At 44.4% G+C, this 13,008-nt stretch overlaps 1 protein-coding gene across 5 annotated transcripts in view; it reads left to right on the top strand.

Annotated features, from left to right (window-relative positions):
* Nucleotides 1–2,829: 2,829 nt before the first annotated feature.
* Nucleotides 2,830–13,008, top strand: part of Fermt2 (fermitin family member 2) — a 75,782-nt gene continuing 65,603 nt past the window's right edge. For 3 of the 5 annotated variants that reach the window (XM_036198784.1, XM_036198783.1, XM_036198782.1), the window contains exons 1-2: nt 3,056–3,183; nt 3,539–3,704. In XM_036198784.1, the coding sequence (XP_036054677.1) occupies nt 3,548–3,704 (157 nt within the window). In that variant the 5' untranslated portion in view covers nt 3,056–3,183; nt 3,539–3,547. Of the gene's footprint in view, nt 2,993–3,055; nt 3,184–3,302; nt 3,705–13,008 lie in introns of those variants that run through there. The other 2 variants (XM_036198785.1, XM_036198786.1) reach the window with 2 other exon arrangements.

Genomic DNA, 13,008 nt, shown 5'->3' with positions numbered 1-13,008 from the left:
GCACTCGAAGACCTCACTTGATGAACTAGAAGGGGAAAAATATCCTAGTTTCAAAGGTTTGAGTTTTGGCTCCTTTTTAGTCTTCAAAGCAAGCAACAGCTTGAAATACTCAAAGCACAGTCCTGAGAGAACCGGCTGCACCCACCCTAATTATTCCTCCAAAGGAATTTAACCAGGGGTCTCTGCCTCCTGGTGCTTTACACCATTCAAACATTCCTGCTGGCTTTTTAAGGTAGCCTAAAGTCTCTTGTAAAACCATAATTTAAATGGCACAGTTATTTGCAATATTAAACACCCTCCCCACCCCCTCGCTAATTGTAGGGAATATTTACTGAAGTAGATTAAAGAAACATGGACGTCCAAGTGGCAGACACTACAGTGGAAGGTTGTTCAGAAAACAGCTCACTGGGAGTCAGCTGAAATGTGGAAGCTGAGGCATGAGAGGGCTCTGAACCACCACACTTGGCTTCAACAAGTTTGTCTGGGGAAAAGAAATATTCAGAAAGGACATGGATATTTTTGGTTCTAAAGGCATGCTAGAGGAACTACTCACTCTGGGCTTACTGGAACACACAGACAGGTCATTAGGAATGATTCTGGGCCTCATTCCTGATTCCATTTTACTTCTCTACCCTACCCTTCTAAGCCTCCGCATCGTGTGTGTGTGTGTGTGTGTGTGTGTGTGTGTGTGTGTGTGTCTCCCTTTTAATGTCCTCTACCTCCTAGTTTATGAATCCTTATACGGGGCCACAAATCTTTTATATATATAAATTTATTTTTATTTTATGTGCATTGATGTTTTGCCTGCATGTATGTCTGTGTGAGGGTATTAGACCCTGGAGTTACAGGCAGTTGTGAGCTGCCATGTGGATGCTGGGAACCTGGGTCCTCTGGAAGTCCACTCAGTGCTCTTAACCTCTTAACTGCTGAGCCATTAATGCTCCAGCTCTTGTCACAAATCTTTTGGGGATAAGGTGAGGAAGCAAACAGATGTGTAAAATGTTCACACAAGGATTTTCTTAATAATGAGATTTCTCTATGGGATAGATCACTGATTCTTTGATATTTGTTTTGAACTGGTATAACTCTTATTTGGAGAGGCTAACACACACACACACACACACACACACACACACACACACACACACATTCTCTCTCTCTCTCTCTCTGAAAAAATATCCGAGAATCTGGTAGCTGCCCTAGACAGTCTGTCCATCACACAGAGGAATTGTAACACTGAATGTAATTCTTAGCAGTGACAGAAATGTCCATGATGCGGCACCAAACAAAACCAAACCTCCAAACCCCTGATGACCCCCCCTCCCCAACTAATTAACACTTGGAGGATTTCCTTTTAGTCTTTGTTGTTGTTGTTGTTGTTGTTCGAATTTTTCAAAATGGGTGAGTTTGTGTTTTCTACAGGTTTTTGTTTGTTTTAGAAAGAATCTAACAGCCCTGGCTGTCCTGGAACTCACTCTGTAGACCAGGCCTCCAAAACTCATAGAGATCCGCCTGCCTCTGCCTCTGCCTCCGGTGTGCTGGGATTCAAGGCGTGAGCCCTGTATGCCGGCTTGTACAGACTTTTTTACCCAAGTAATTTTCTACATCACTAAAATATTCTCCTATATTTTTTCCAACACCATACTTTCATCAACTTTTTCCCACCCTGAACAGCACTGATTCCACGTGAACTCCTTGAAACGTAGACATAACTAGAGAGTGGCAAGCCTGGCGAGAGGCATCATTTTCTCCATGATGAATAGCTAGTGTAAGGAGAGTGGTTTCCTTTTTTTCCCCCATCCCCAAACCTCTGGCATTTGATTAAGTTTCCCGGCTTTCACTCCCTTACGGGCGTCCACTCCTTTCTGGAGGGTGTGTCTTTTCTTTTGTGGTACTGTTGATAAACAAAGGTTGCCCAGTAGACTCCCTTTTGAAGTGCCTAAGGCAGTTCAAGAAGTCCAAGAGACTTAAAACTAGGATCTTTTAACTGTGTGTCTTATCTGAGTCTTCCTGACCTAAATCATTTTGAGCCATGGGTTTGCTTGCTAGACCAGGCACTTTCTCTGGCTTGCCGATTCTCAACAGTTAGTTCCCTTCAACAGTGTGCAAGTTAGTGGGGAAGGTGAAAGTGGGCCGTCGGAGTGGGCCATTCTCCACGTCTAGTCGCTTTTCAACAGGTAAAGAAAGGTCTTCCCTTTGTGAGCTCCTTAAATCTCTTCGAGATGTGGCGAAGAGTGAGGAAGACAATGTGCGTGCATCCAAACCACTGAAGATTCTAAGTGGAGGATGTAAAGTCGCAAGTGCGCGCCAACAGTTGGCGAGAGCAGAGAAGCGATCTTGGGTAAACCACTGCCCGGAGGGGATGTTTTCCCCCTTTTCCAGCAGGAGCGCAGAGGCCGCGCTCTGGCATCTGGCAGGCGCTTGGGTCGGAGGGGTTAGGAATGCTCGCCCACGCCCGGGGCGGGGGGTTCAGCAGGAGCCGAGGACTGGTGCGGGACCCCGCTTGCCTGGCAACTTTGGTGACTCATTCGCCCCTCTGGCCTTTCTCATGCTTTTGTGGGATGTTCAAGACAAGACCTCGTAAAAGTTTCTGCATCCCAACCCCTCTCCCTAGCTCCTGGGCGCGACGTCCCCCGCGGCCGGGCCCAGGTTCCCCCCCCCCCCCCCCCCCGCACACATCCCGGGCCTGGGAACTTCCCGCCGCAGCTTCTCACGCACGAAGCCCAGACCCCGCTGCAGGCGCCGCCTCGGCCCCGCGCGCGCGTCCCCCCGCCCGCCCCCCGCCCCAGCTCCGCAGCCCGAGAGCCCGGATGTTGGATTCCATCCCTGTGCCTGGTCCTTCATTTCCATAAAAGGGCAGCGCTCCGCAGGGCCGAGATTGCGGCCGCCGCCTCCCCCCGCGGCGCTCCCCCGAGGCGCGCGCCGTCCCCGGCCCCAGCGGAGCGCGCGCCGGGCCCCCCGCGGGAGCGCGGCCGGAGGAGAAGGAGAGGAGGTGGGGGGGGACGGAGGCCGGCTGCGGGCGGTGCTGCGGGGCGGGGAGAGGGGGTAGGGCGGGGGCCGCGGCGCCGGGACTCCATTAGCGGCGGCGGCGGCGGCGGCGGGAGGCTTCGCTTCCCCCAGAGCAGCGACGCGGGCGCTGCTGGCCTCGCCTGTTGCCGCGGGGAGCCGGGCGGAAGGAGCACGGTGAGGGGCGCAGCGGGAGGAGCGGGGCGCGGCGGGAGGAGCGGAGCGCGGGGAGGGCGCAGCAGCGCGGTCACCCGGGCTGGAGCGCGGGGCGGAGCACCGGGCGCGGCGGCGGCGGCGGCGGCGGCGGCGGCGGCAGGTGAAGGCGTCCGAGTCCGCTAGGCGGGCGCTGCGAGCGGCCGGAGGCCGGGATCTGTGGGTGCCGCCTCGGCCGCGCTCGCGCCTTCGGGGGTGCGCGCGGAGACGCGGCTCCTCCGCCTTTCTCCCTGGCCGCGGCCGGCGCAGCGGAGTCGGTGGGGTTTGTCTTCCTCTGGGGGAGGTACGCTGACGAGAGCCATTTCCTCCGCGCTCGCAGGAAGGAGCCATGGCTCTGGACGGGATAAGGATGCCAGATGGCTGCTACGCGGACGGAACGTGGGAACTGAGCGTCCATGTCACCGACCTCAACCGTGATGTCACCCTGAGAGTGACCGGAGAGGTGCACATCGGAGGGGTGATGCTGAAGTTGGTGGAGAAACTCGGTGAGTAGCCCCCCGGACGCCTCCAGGAAAGACTTCCCAGAATGGGAGGAGGGGGTGGGGAGGAAAGTCGGCGGGGGGAGGGGTGGAATTGGGAGATCCTAGCACCCGGCGTGGGCTGCGCTGAAAATGCGAAATTTGTTAATATTAGGGCGCTTAGACCCGCTCCCCTTTGCGTCCTGTTTTGTTATTTTTGTATCTACGTAAGGTAGTGCGATCCGAGCCTACTAAATACTTAACTGCGGATTCCCGGGACGACTTGTTGAAACGAGGAAGGAGTATGCGGGAGAAAGTTGCGAATGTGACATTGCGGGTCTGTGTTACCACGTCTTACGCTCATTGAACCTGGGTGTTGGTGACGGTGGTTAGTGGGGAGAATGTGCAGCTGGCGTCGGTTATGAAGTTTCTGTGGCTGAACTACGTGGTGGAGTGCAGTGAAATGTTCCACTCATCCGCTCTTGCGAGGGGTGGGGCAGTGCTTGACAAACTTGGTATCTATATTGAGTTGGGAGTAAGCTATTTCGAGCATTTAGTTTTAAGTTAAGAAGCCAGTGAAAGAACTTCGTGGTTTTTCTTTTTAAGTCAGACTTTCATTAAACTAATTTGAGGTTGACAGAATTTATTTGAGGACACACAATGGATTGATTCCGTCTCCGATTGGAGGTAAAGGGCGATCACATCACCCAGGGGATTCGAGAGAACGTGGCACTACACATTTTATGACCAGTCAAAACATTTTCACCGGGCAGAATTAACTGACCAGATACGATGGGTGATTTTATCCGGAGAGCTCTTATCAGAGGACTGCTTTCCTGGGCTGTAAATGTGCTTGGTGCTGTATCTACAGTGCTAAATTGTTTTGTATGGGGGTGTCATTTTAGACAGGGTTGATTGGTTTTCATCAGTATCCATGCTTCAGGCCATCCCGGAAAAGTAAGAAGTGATTGTTTCTCCGGAAATGTATTTCTTATCAAGGGGTAGGGGAACTGTATATTTGCCATATAAACTTAAATGAAATAGCAGTCTGATACAATTTGGAAACTTAGACTGAACTCATTTAGGTGAACCTGCTTTATGCCCCTGCAGGGAATTTAATTAATGAAGGACCAAAGAAGTGTTCATCACAGGGGGGCCTTCTCCACAAGGTCCATTGTTTGCCTCTAGAGACAGCCCAAGAAAGAGCCCCCAGGAGCCTTTGAGAATTCGATTGTGCTCGATTTGAACCACATAACTGTCAGTTTACAGTTTTTATTTGATTCAAGTAAATCAGTCACTGTTGGCAATATATTACCAACCATTTCTGTCCAGCTCCACTTAGGATGAATAGGATGAAAACTATCCAATATGGTTCCTGTTTGACAAGGAAACAGTCATTTGTATCAGACATTGTAGTTTTTAATTATTTAGTTAATTTTTGTTTTTGTTATTTGAGACAGAGTCTCAGTATGTAGCTCAGGCTGGCCTGGAACTTGCTGTGTAGACCAGACTTGGCCTCTGAGTTCTGAGATTAAAGGGGTACCCTACCCATGCCCAGAGCCCAGCTCTACGTTGTATTTTTTTTTAAGATAATGCTATAAAGGATCTGTTAAAGGTGACTTAGACAAGTTGGAATTCTCAAAAAACACAGGCTTTAATGAATAAATAATGATTTCTACTATATTTACATCACTTTGATTGACTGTGTTATGAAATCACAATTATAAATAGAATTGTAGGGAATGAGCTGTTTGTAGACAGGATTGAGGTTATTTTTGAGTAACTATAATCTTAATAAATAATGCTGATACAGATTAATTACGTAGACAAGCCTAAAGGGGTATCTGGGAACTTTGTACCTTTCTTCAGTTGAACCCATACTGACTCCTCTTGTGATTTGAGTTCTGAAAAGAAAGTCATTTTTCAGCAAACTTTTGACAGGCACATACAGTAGGATGACATTAAAAAATAAAAAACGTCCACAAATCAGGCCAGTCAAATCAGAAAAGAGTTTTGTAGTTTTTCAGGTCTGTCTTAAAGTTGCAATGCGCTGCCTTCTGAAGCCCTGCATCGTTATCACCAAAGGTATTAAAGGGTAGACTTGATGACTACTTGTCGACAGTGGCTAGCTAGATCAAAGCACTCTACAGAGTCTAGATAAGAGATGGAGGTCATTGTAGGGATGAGAGGGTACTGTCTCTGGTGTCTTCAGGTTGCACGGCAGTACTGGACATGTAGCAAAAGCAGGCTGTGTGGCCATGACCAGTTAATGACACTATACTGCAGGAGCCTTACCCTGTATCTTCAGGCTTCTGCTGCCTGTCTGATACCCTTTTCACCCTCAGTGGAGGGTAGATGATTACCAAAGGTTTTATGGTTCAAAGCTATCTTCCCCATACAATATTCATGGTACCCCATGATTCCCTGGAGTTAGTAGATCCCAGGATGAGCCCTCCCTTTGATGTTAAGTGTGGAAGCTCTGGAAAGAGGGTTCTTTGGCTGTCATTAGGTCCTCAGAGATGCATGTGAGCAGAAAAGGGAACAGCCATACAGTAGGGCTTACTGTGTAGCCACAGTGTTCCTCCAAGAACAGACCAAGACAAAAGGGTAAAGGATGCTTTCTTAGTATGTGTCAGTGAAACCTTTGTATTGGGTTTTGGTGTTTTATAAAGAGCATTTGCATTTCAGGGAATGTTATTAGAACCTGATTCTTAGATTTAGTACTTCAAGTATCTGAAAAGTCTCTAGAGTACATTTGTCATTCCGCACTAGACATTTAAAAGAAAACGAGGAATGTATGCTGTCAATATGATGTGGGCTTTAGGGACTCATGTCTTGATAAGACAGAAACTTGTATCATTGACCCCTTGTAGGCTGATCCTAGGCAGTCTTATTATTGTAGACCTCAGTGTATGTGAAAAGATTTTTTTCATCAATTTCTTTTTACAAGCCATAATGAATGCTTTAATTATTACTACAGTTATTATTAAAAATTTAAATGTGCATAGTTAAATGTTTTCTATTGTGTATGTTATAAATTGTACTATGTCATATGAGGACATTTTCATACAGGTGTGTGATGTGTGTTGACGTGTTACGTTGGTTTGTTTTGAAGCAGCCTCTCATTATGTACTCTAGGCTAGCCTGGAACTCACAGTATATAGCCCAGGCTATCCTTGAACTTAGCCTTCAAAGTACTAGGATCCAGGAGTACACCGCCAGGACTGGCCCACGTAGAGGGCGGTTTTCTGTTTGTTTTTTGTTTTGGTTTGGTTTTTCAAAACAGGGTTTCTTTGTGTAGGCCTGGCTGTCCTGGAACTCGCTCTGTAGACCAGGCTGACCTTGAATCTCAGAGATTTGCCTGCCTCTGCCTCCCAAGTACTAGAATTAAAGGCACATATCACCACACTTGGCTTTTTTTGCGGGAGTGGGGGTGGGGGGAATGGAGGGGTTAGAAAAAAAAATTAAACTATAACAAGGATAAGGATTATAAAAATAAGATAAAAGAGGATATAATTTAAGATAATCATATCTAAAAATAGATTCTGAAAGGCTTAATTGGATGGGATTCCTCTGGAGATCCTGGAAAGCCATTACAGACGAAGACCTGGGAGATTCAGTACTCCAGTCAGCACTGAGGAGGCTGAGGACCAAAGAGATGCTTAATTGATGTTATGCTTGTTTTTTCTTTTTTTCTAGTGTGCTCTGAGCTAACTAACCCTTGCTGAGTTTTAGAGTCACTTTACAAAAGTCTTTGTAGATGATTTCTTACAATTACATGTTTGAACTTTTCTAAAAATACTCATTCTCAGCAGTGAGTAAGGAATTTATAATATTGTGGAGCTCACTGAACGGACATCTCAGCAGCTAGCTCTGTGAGCTGGAAAGGAGGAATCGATTTACAAGACTAATTTCTCCTTAGTCTGAAGTTAAATCACATCAGATAATACAGATCAAAAATACAAGTTTCAGGATTCAGGTATAACAAAGAAGAAATGAATGGAGTTGATTTTAAAAAATTTGAAGAATGCAGGGCCTGGTTGGTGCATGCCCTTAATCCCAGCATTTGAGAGGCAGAGGCAAGTGGGTCTCTGTGAGTTTGAAGCCAGCCTGGTCTACACAGTGAGGTTCCAGACCAGCCAAGGCTACATAGTGAGACCTGCTCTCAAAAGGGGGGGAGGGGGGAACAGGAGGAATTCAGTTAGGTTGTGAAGTTAGCATGCATGATCTAAACTAAATAAAGGTATTAGTAAAGTTACTTACAAATTACTCAAAGTGATTTCTAAGTGTACATTTATTGCACCTCCCAGAAATACAAATAGCTAGTTTTTTCCTCCAGGAACTCTAAAAGTAAGTTTTAGTTGAGTACCTGATGAAGGAGTTGGCTCACATTAGAAGCTTTATGATGCAAAGTACTTTAAACACTAAGATCAGAGATTGACTGTGTGTCCACAGGGAGAGAGGCCACATGACTGGAAAGCCCTCTTCCAGTCTTCATGCATATGGCTCCCTGAGGAAGGAAGATGGTGTCCATGCTGGGAAAATCCTGTTTCCCCCTTTGAAGGCTTAGGAGCAAATGTCTGTGTAATGCAGGTCACCGCCTCCCAGCCCAAGTGTATTAGGGTTCTGAGGCATATTTTCAAGTCTTTGGGTGGGTGGGAGGAACAGCTGGGGAATCCCTAAGTGAATTGAATCCCAGTTAAATTTGATAGCACGTTTACTTGGTGTTTCTGTACCGTGACTGATCCACAGGAATTCAGCATTGAATTTTATGTTTCCTAAAAACTTGCAAGTTCTTTGGGCAAGAGAGATGGTTCACAGTAGGTTAAAGATGCCTTCTGCCAAGTGTGACAACCTCAAGCTGAGGTCACTTTCTGGAACTTGGGATAACTGACTCCTACAAGTTGTCCTTTGACCCCTGCACATGTACTGTGGCATGCACACACTCACAAACAAGATGTTAAAAATTTTTTTTTTTAATTTTAAACTCCTTAAGAATAGAGGACAATATAAATTTGACTATACTCTTTATAAACCTCAATAAAGTATGAGCTATTTTGTTGGGCATATTATGTGGCATTTGTTCCCTTTTTAAAAAAAAAAAAAAGTACAGGTTCTCACTGGGTAGATCCTCCCGCCTTTGCCTTCCTAAGTACTGGGGTTAAAGGTGGTGCCTTCCCTGCTAGTTTTTTCATTTGCCATGTTTTATGCCCCAGTTTTCTACAAAATGAAAGTCAGCTTCCAACTAGAATTAACTTATTTATAGGGGCAAAGGCTATGTTTGTTTTTATTCAGTTATTTACAAAAGACCTTGTTAGAAAAGTCTTTTTGTCGTTTAGAAGAAAATACTTTTAAGTTTTAACTTTAATCTTCAACTCATCTTTAAAACTTCAGACTAAGTCAAGGAGGGCTCAGTAAGTACTGTTTAATCTTCAGCTGGGTCACTTTGTCATTAGATTTCATTGCTGGAAATCACACAGCTTTTAGAGCTAGTTGAGTGGGTTGTTACCATCATAACATCATGTCTTTAAATACTCAAACACATTCTGCCCAAAAAAGGAAGGCTTCTCTCTTAAATGATTAGAGTACATTTTTATCAAATTCAATAAATTTAATATTGATTTAATTAATTTAATACTGTCATCTGTTATAAGCCCATATTCAAATACATTCAGATTTTGCTTGTCCCAATAGTGTTGATTGTAACCAGACTGGCCTCTTATACAAAATATCTAAGTGCAGAGTTGAAAGAGTGTGCAGTTAAGATACATGTAAAGTAACAGTGTCCGTTTCCAGACTTGATAGCCACACTGTAAAACAGCCTTCCTTAAGACACGGCTTTACCCTCCAAAGCAAAGGCATCAGTGTGGTACTCTTTCATAGACTGTATCTTTAAATTCAGTTTAACTCTCAGATTAGACTGTTGGAAAGGTTTTAATTTAAATATTCTTTTTGTGATGGGTTCTCCTTTTTCTGCTCTGGCTGGCCTGGGATTCCTGGGTTTAAATGATCATCTTGCCTTGACTTCTCAAGTACAGGATTATTATGGATGTGCACCCAGCACTATTATAGCATTCTAGCCATCATTGGCTGTAGATTACCCCGACACTAGCTGTTCTCAGATGGTTTAGGTGCTGGTGGATACATAGATCAGTAAGTTGTTTGTCTATTTGCCAGCAGATCTGATTTCAGCTCCCGACCTTGCCACTTTCTGGTTTGTGTGATCCGTGGGCAGCCAGTCCAGACTTCTATAAAATGGAAAAACTAAAGTTCTTAAGCCAGGATGGTGGTACAAGCCTGTAATCCCAGGAGATAAAGTCTAGGGTTGGCTACATAATGAGCTGCAGGCCAGTGTAGGCTCTATGAGACCCTGTCTCAAAAAAGTAAACAGGGCCAATGACACACCTCAGCAGGTAAAGACCTGCTGCCCAGCTTGATGGCCTGGGTTCAATTCCCAGGACTAATATGGTAGGAGAGAACTGACTCTTAAAAGCTGTCCTCTAACTTACACACACACACACACACACACACACACACACACACACACACACTCTCAGAGCATACACATGTACACATGCTCGAGAATAGATGTAGTAAAAAAAAAATTGAAAACAGATTCTCATAGGTTTTGTTGAGACTTAATTGGGTTACTACATTGAGGTGCTTTATAAAAACTATTAGTGCTATACAAATACAGTGAGTGCGCTTTGCATTGAAAGTCTCTGGGTTTTTACTGCCAGTGGATGAAGGGTGTTTCATATTTGTGAGAGGAGAATTGTACACCTCAAAGGAATTTAGTTTGGGATTACTGTGAGTTCCCATCTCCTAGACTACAAGAAAAATAGCTATCATTCTGTCCTTTCCCTCACTTTGAAGCACACACCTGCCTCTGTAATGTAACAAAGAGCTATTTAACCACCTTTTTTCTGAGATTCTGAAATGCAATTGACCAGTAAGTGGATGATGGTATTTCAGGGATTTGAAAAATTTATAGCCAGTGGTCAATTAATTCCTTACTTAATCCATTTTATAAGAGTGGTGTTTTATATTCATTTATAATAAAGGAATGAAGTAAAATTATTTCTTGGCACATGAAAACCGCCTATCCAGAAAGTCATGACAGTACTGAGAAAAAGCTAATGTATTCAGGTTCCTTGTTTGTTCTAGATGCTGAGACTCAAAACCATGGCCTCACAGATGCTAACTAAGCATGCACTCTGCCACTGAGCCAGACCTTCAGTCATGGGTACAGGATTTTTATTTAATAATTTTATACAAATATTAATATCTAAGAATATTGTATAAAGTAAATATTCTGTAAGATGTTTTTAAATAACTCTTATCTTTTTAAAAGATTTTTTAAAATTTATTGCATATGAATGTTTTGGCTTTATGTATGTATGTGCACCATTTACATGCCTTGGATCTCCTAGAATTGGAATTAGGGATGGTTGTGAACTACCATGTACATGCTAGGAATTAAACCCTGGTCTTCTGGAAGAGCAGACATCTTAACTGCTGAGCCATCTCTTCAACATTTTGTTGTTAGATGTGACATTTTGCACTTGGATTTGTGATTACAAATTACTATCTGTTGTACTTCATTTTGAAACACATATAGTTTGTTATCAAAGTTACTGTATTAGACTGTAATCACTGCGTACACCAGCATTTTTTTTTATACTACTGTTGTTTTTTGTTTGTTTTGGATAGTGTCTCTTGCAGCAGAGACTGGCCTAGAACTCTTAGGTAGCTGAGGATGACCTTGGACATGTGATCCTACTTCCTCAGTCTTCCAGGTCTGGGATTACACATGTGCATCTGTGTGCCCAGTTAATGCAGTGCTAAAATCAAACTCAGGTCTTCTGTAAGAGAGGTAATCACTCGACCAACTCAGTTACATTTCTAGCCCTACCATTTTTCTTAACATGTGCAAGCCTTTTCAGATATCATTTACACAAAGCAAAAATAGTCCTTGAATATAATGTTCTGGGTTTTAAAAAATTCACAGTCATGTTAAGCTACCATAATTAATAAATAGAAATAAGCCCTGAGTTTTGAGGTATTCTTCCATAGTTAACCTACCTCCCCAGCCTGAGGTCCTTAAACCATTGCTGGCTTGCCTTTTCTGGGGAGCCTTGTGCATGGAACATACTGATGTAACTCTTTGAACCTGGTTTCCTGATACAATTTGGCCCTTTGGTGAGTTAGAAGATGTCAATAGCTTTTATTGTGGAATGGTAATCTGTGGAATGGATGAGTACTATAGTTGTGTGTGTGTGTGTGTGTGTGTGTGTGTGTGTGTGTGTGTGTAGGGGGTGGGTAGAGACAGGGTTTCTCTGTGTAGCCTTGGTTGTCCTAGAGCTTTGTAGACCAGACTGATCTCAGGCTGACCTGAAACTCAGAGACCCACCAGCTTGGATGTGCTCTATGGTTTTATCAGTCATTGAAGACACGTGAATTGCTAGCAGTTTTTGGAGATTGTGAAGAGGGTTGTCAAAAACATATGTGTGGACATAGTTTCCCATTTCTCTTTGAGGTGTGGAATGGCCGGGCTAAACTATACACCTAACATTAGAAGAAACCATGAAGCTTGTCCAGAGTCATTTTTGCACACTGTCAATAGTGTATGAGAGTTCTGGTTGGTTCTAGTCTGCCTCAGCACAGTAGTCAGGGTTTGTTGTTATATTTGTTTTCGTGTGAGCTGTTCTGAGAACTGATTTTGCTTTTGGGTAGAGTGTCTGGAATGAGTAAGTGATGGCATTGGTGTACTTTTCAAAGTGCTCATTTGCTGCAGTGCATATGTTTGTAAATGAAGCTAACTGGCCTTCCTGGCCCAGAGATCCCCGAACTACACACACACACACACACACACACACACACACACACACACAGTGCTAGGCACACACTACGCTGGCTTTTTTTCCTTTTTTTTTTTAAACTTTATTTTATATGCATTGGTGTGAAGGTGTCAAATTCCCTGGAACTAGAATTACAGACAGTTGTGAGCTGCTATGTGGGTGCTGGGAATTGAACCTGGGTCCTCTGGAAGAGCAGCCAGTGCTCTTAACCACTGGGCCATCTCTCCAGCCCCGCATGCTGGCTTTTTAATTGAGTGCTTGTATTGCAAGCGTTTTACTGAATGAGCCATCTGCCCAGCCCGTTTTTATCTTGATTGTGTTTTTATTTATTTCTCAAAGCTTTCCTTTATCTTAGGTATGTATGTATATATGTCTCTGTGTGTGAATATGTGCATGTGTAAGTGCAGGTACCTGCAGAGGCCTGAAGAGACACCTGGCTTGGATTTGTAGGCACTTGTGAACCCCCTGGC

Source organism: Onychomys torridus, chromosome 9 (genome assembly GCF_903995425.1).
Source record: "Onychomys torridus chromosome 9, mOncTor1.1, whole genome shotgun sequence".
Taxonomy (NCBI): Eukaryota; Metazoa; Chordata; class Mammalia; order Rodentia; family Cricetidae; genus Onychomys; species Onychomys torridus.
Note: the sequence above shows the minus strand (reverse complement) of the source record. Positions and strands in the feature narration are given on the sequence as shown.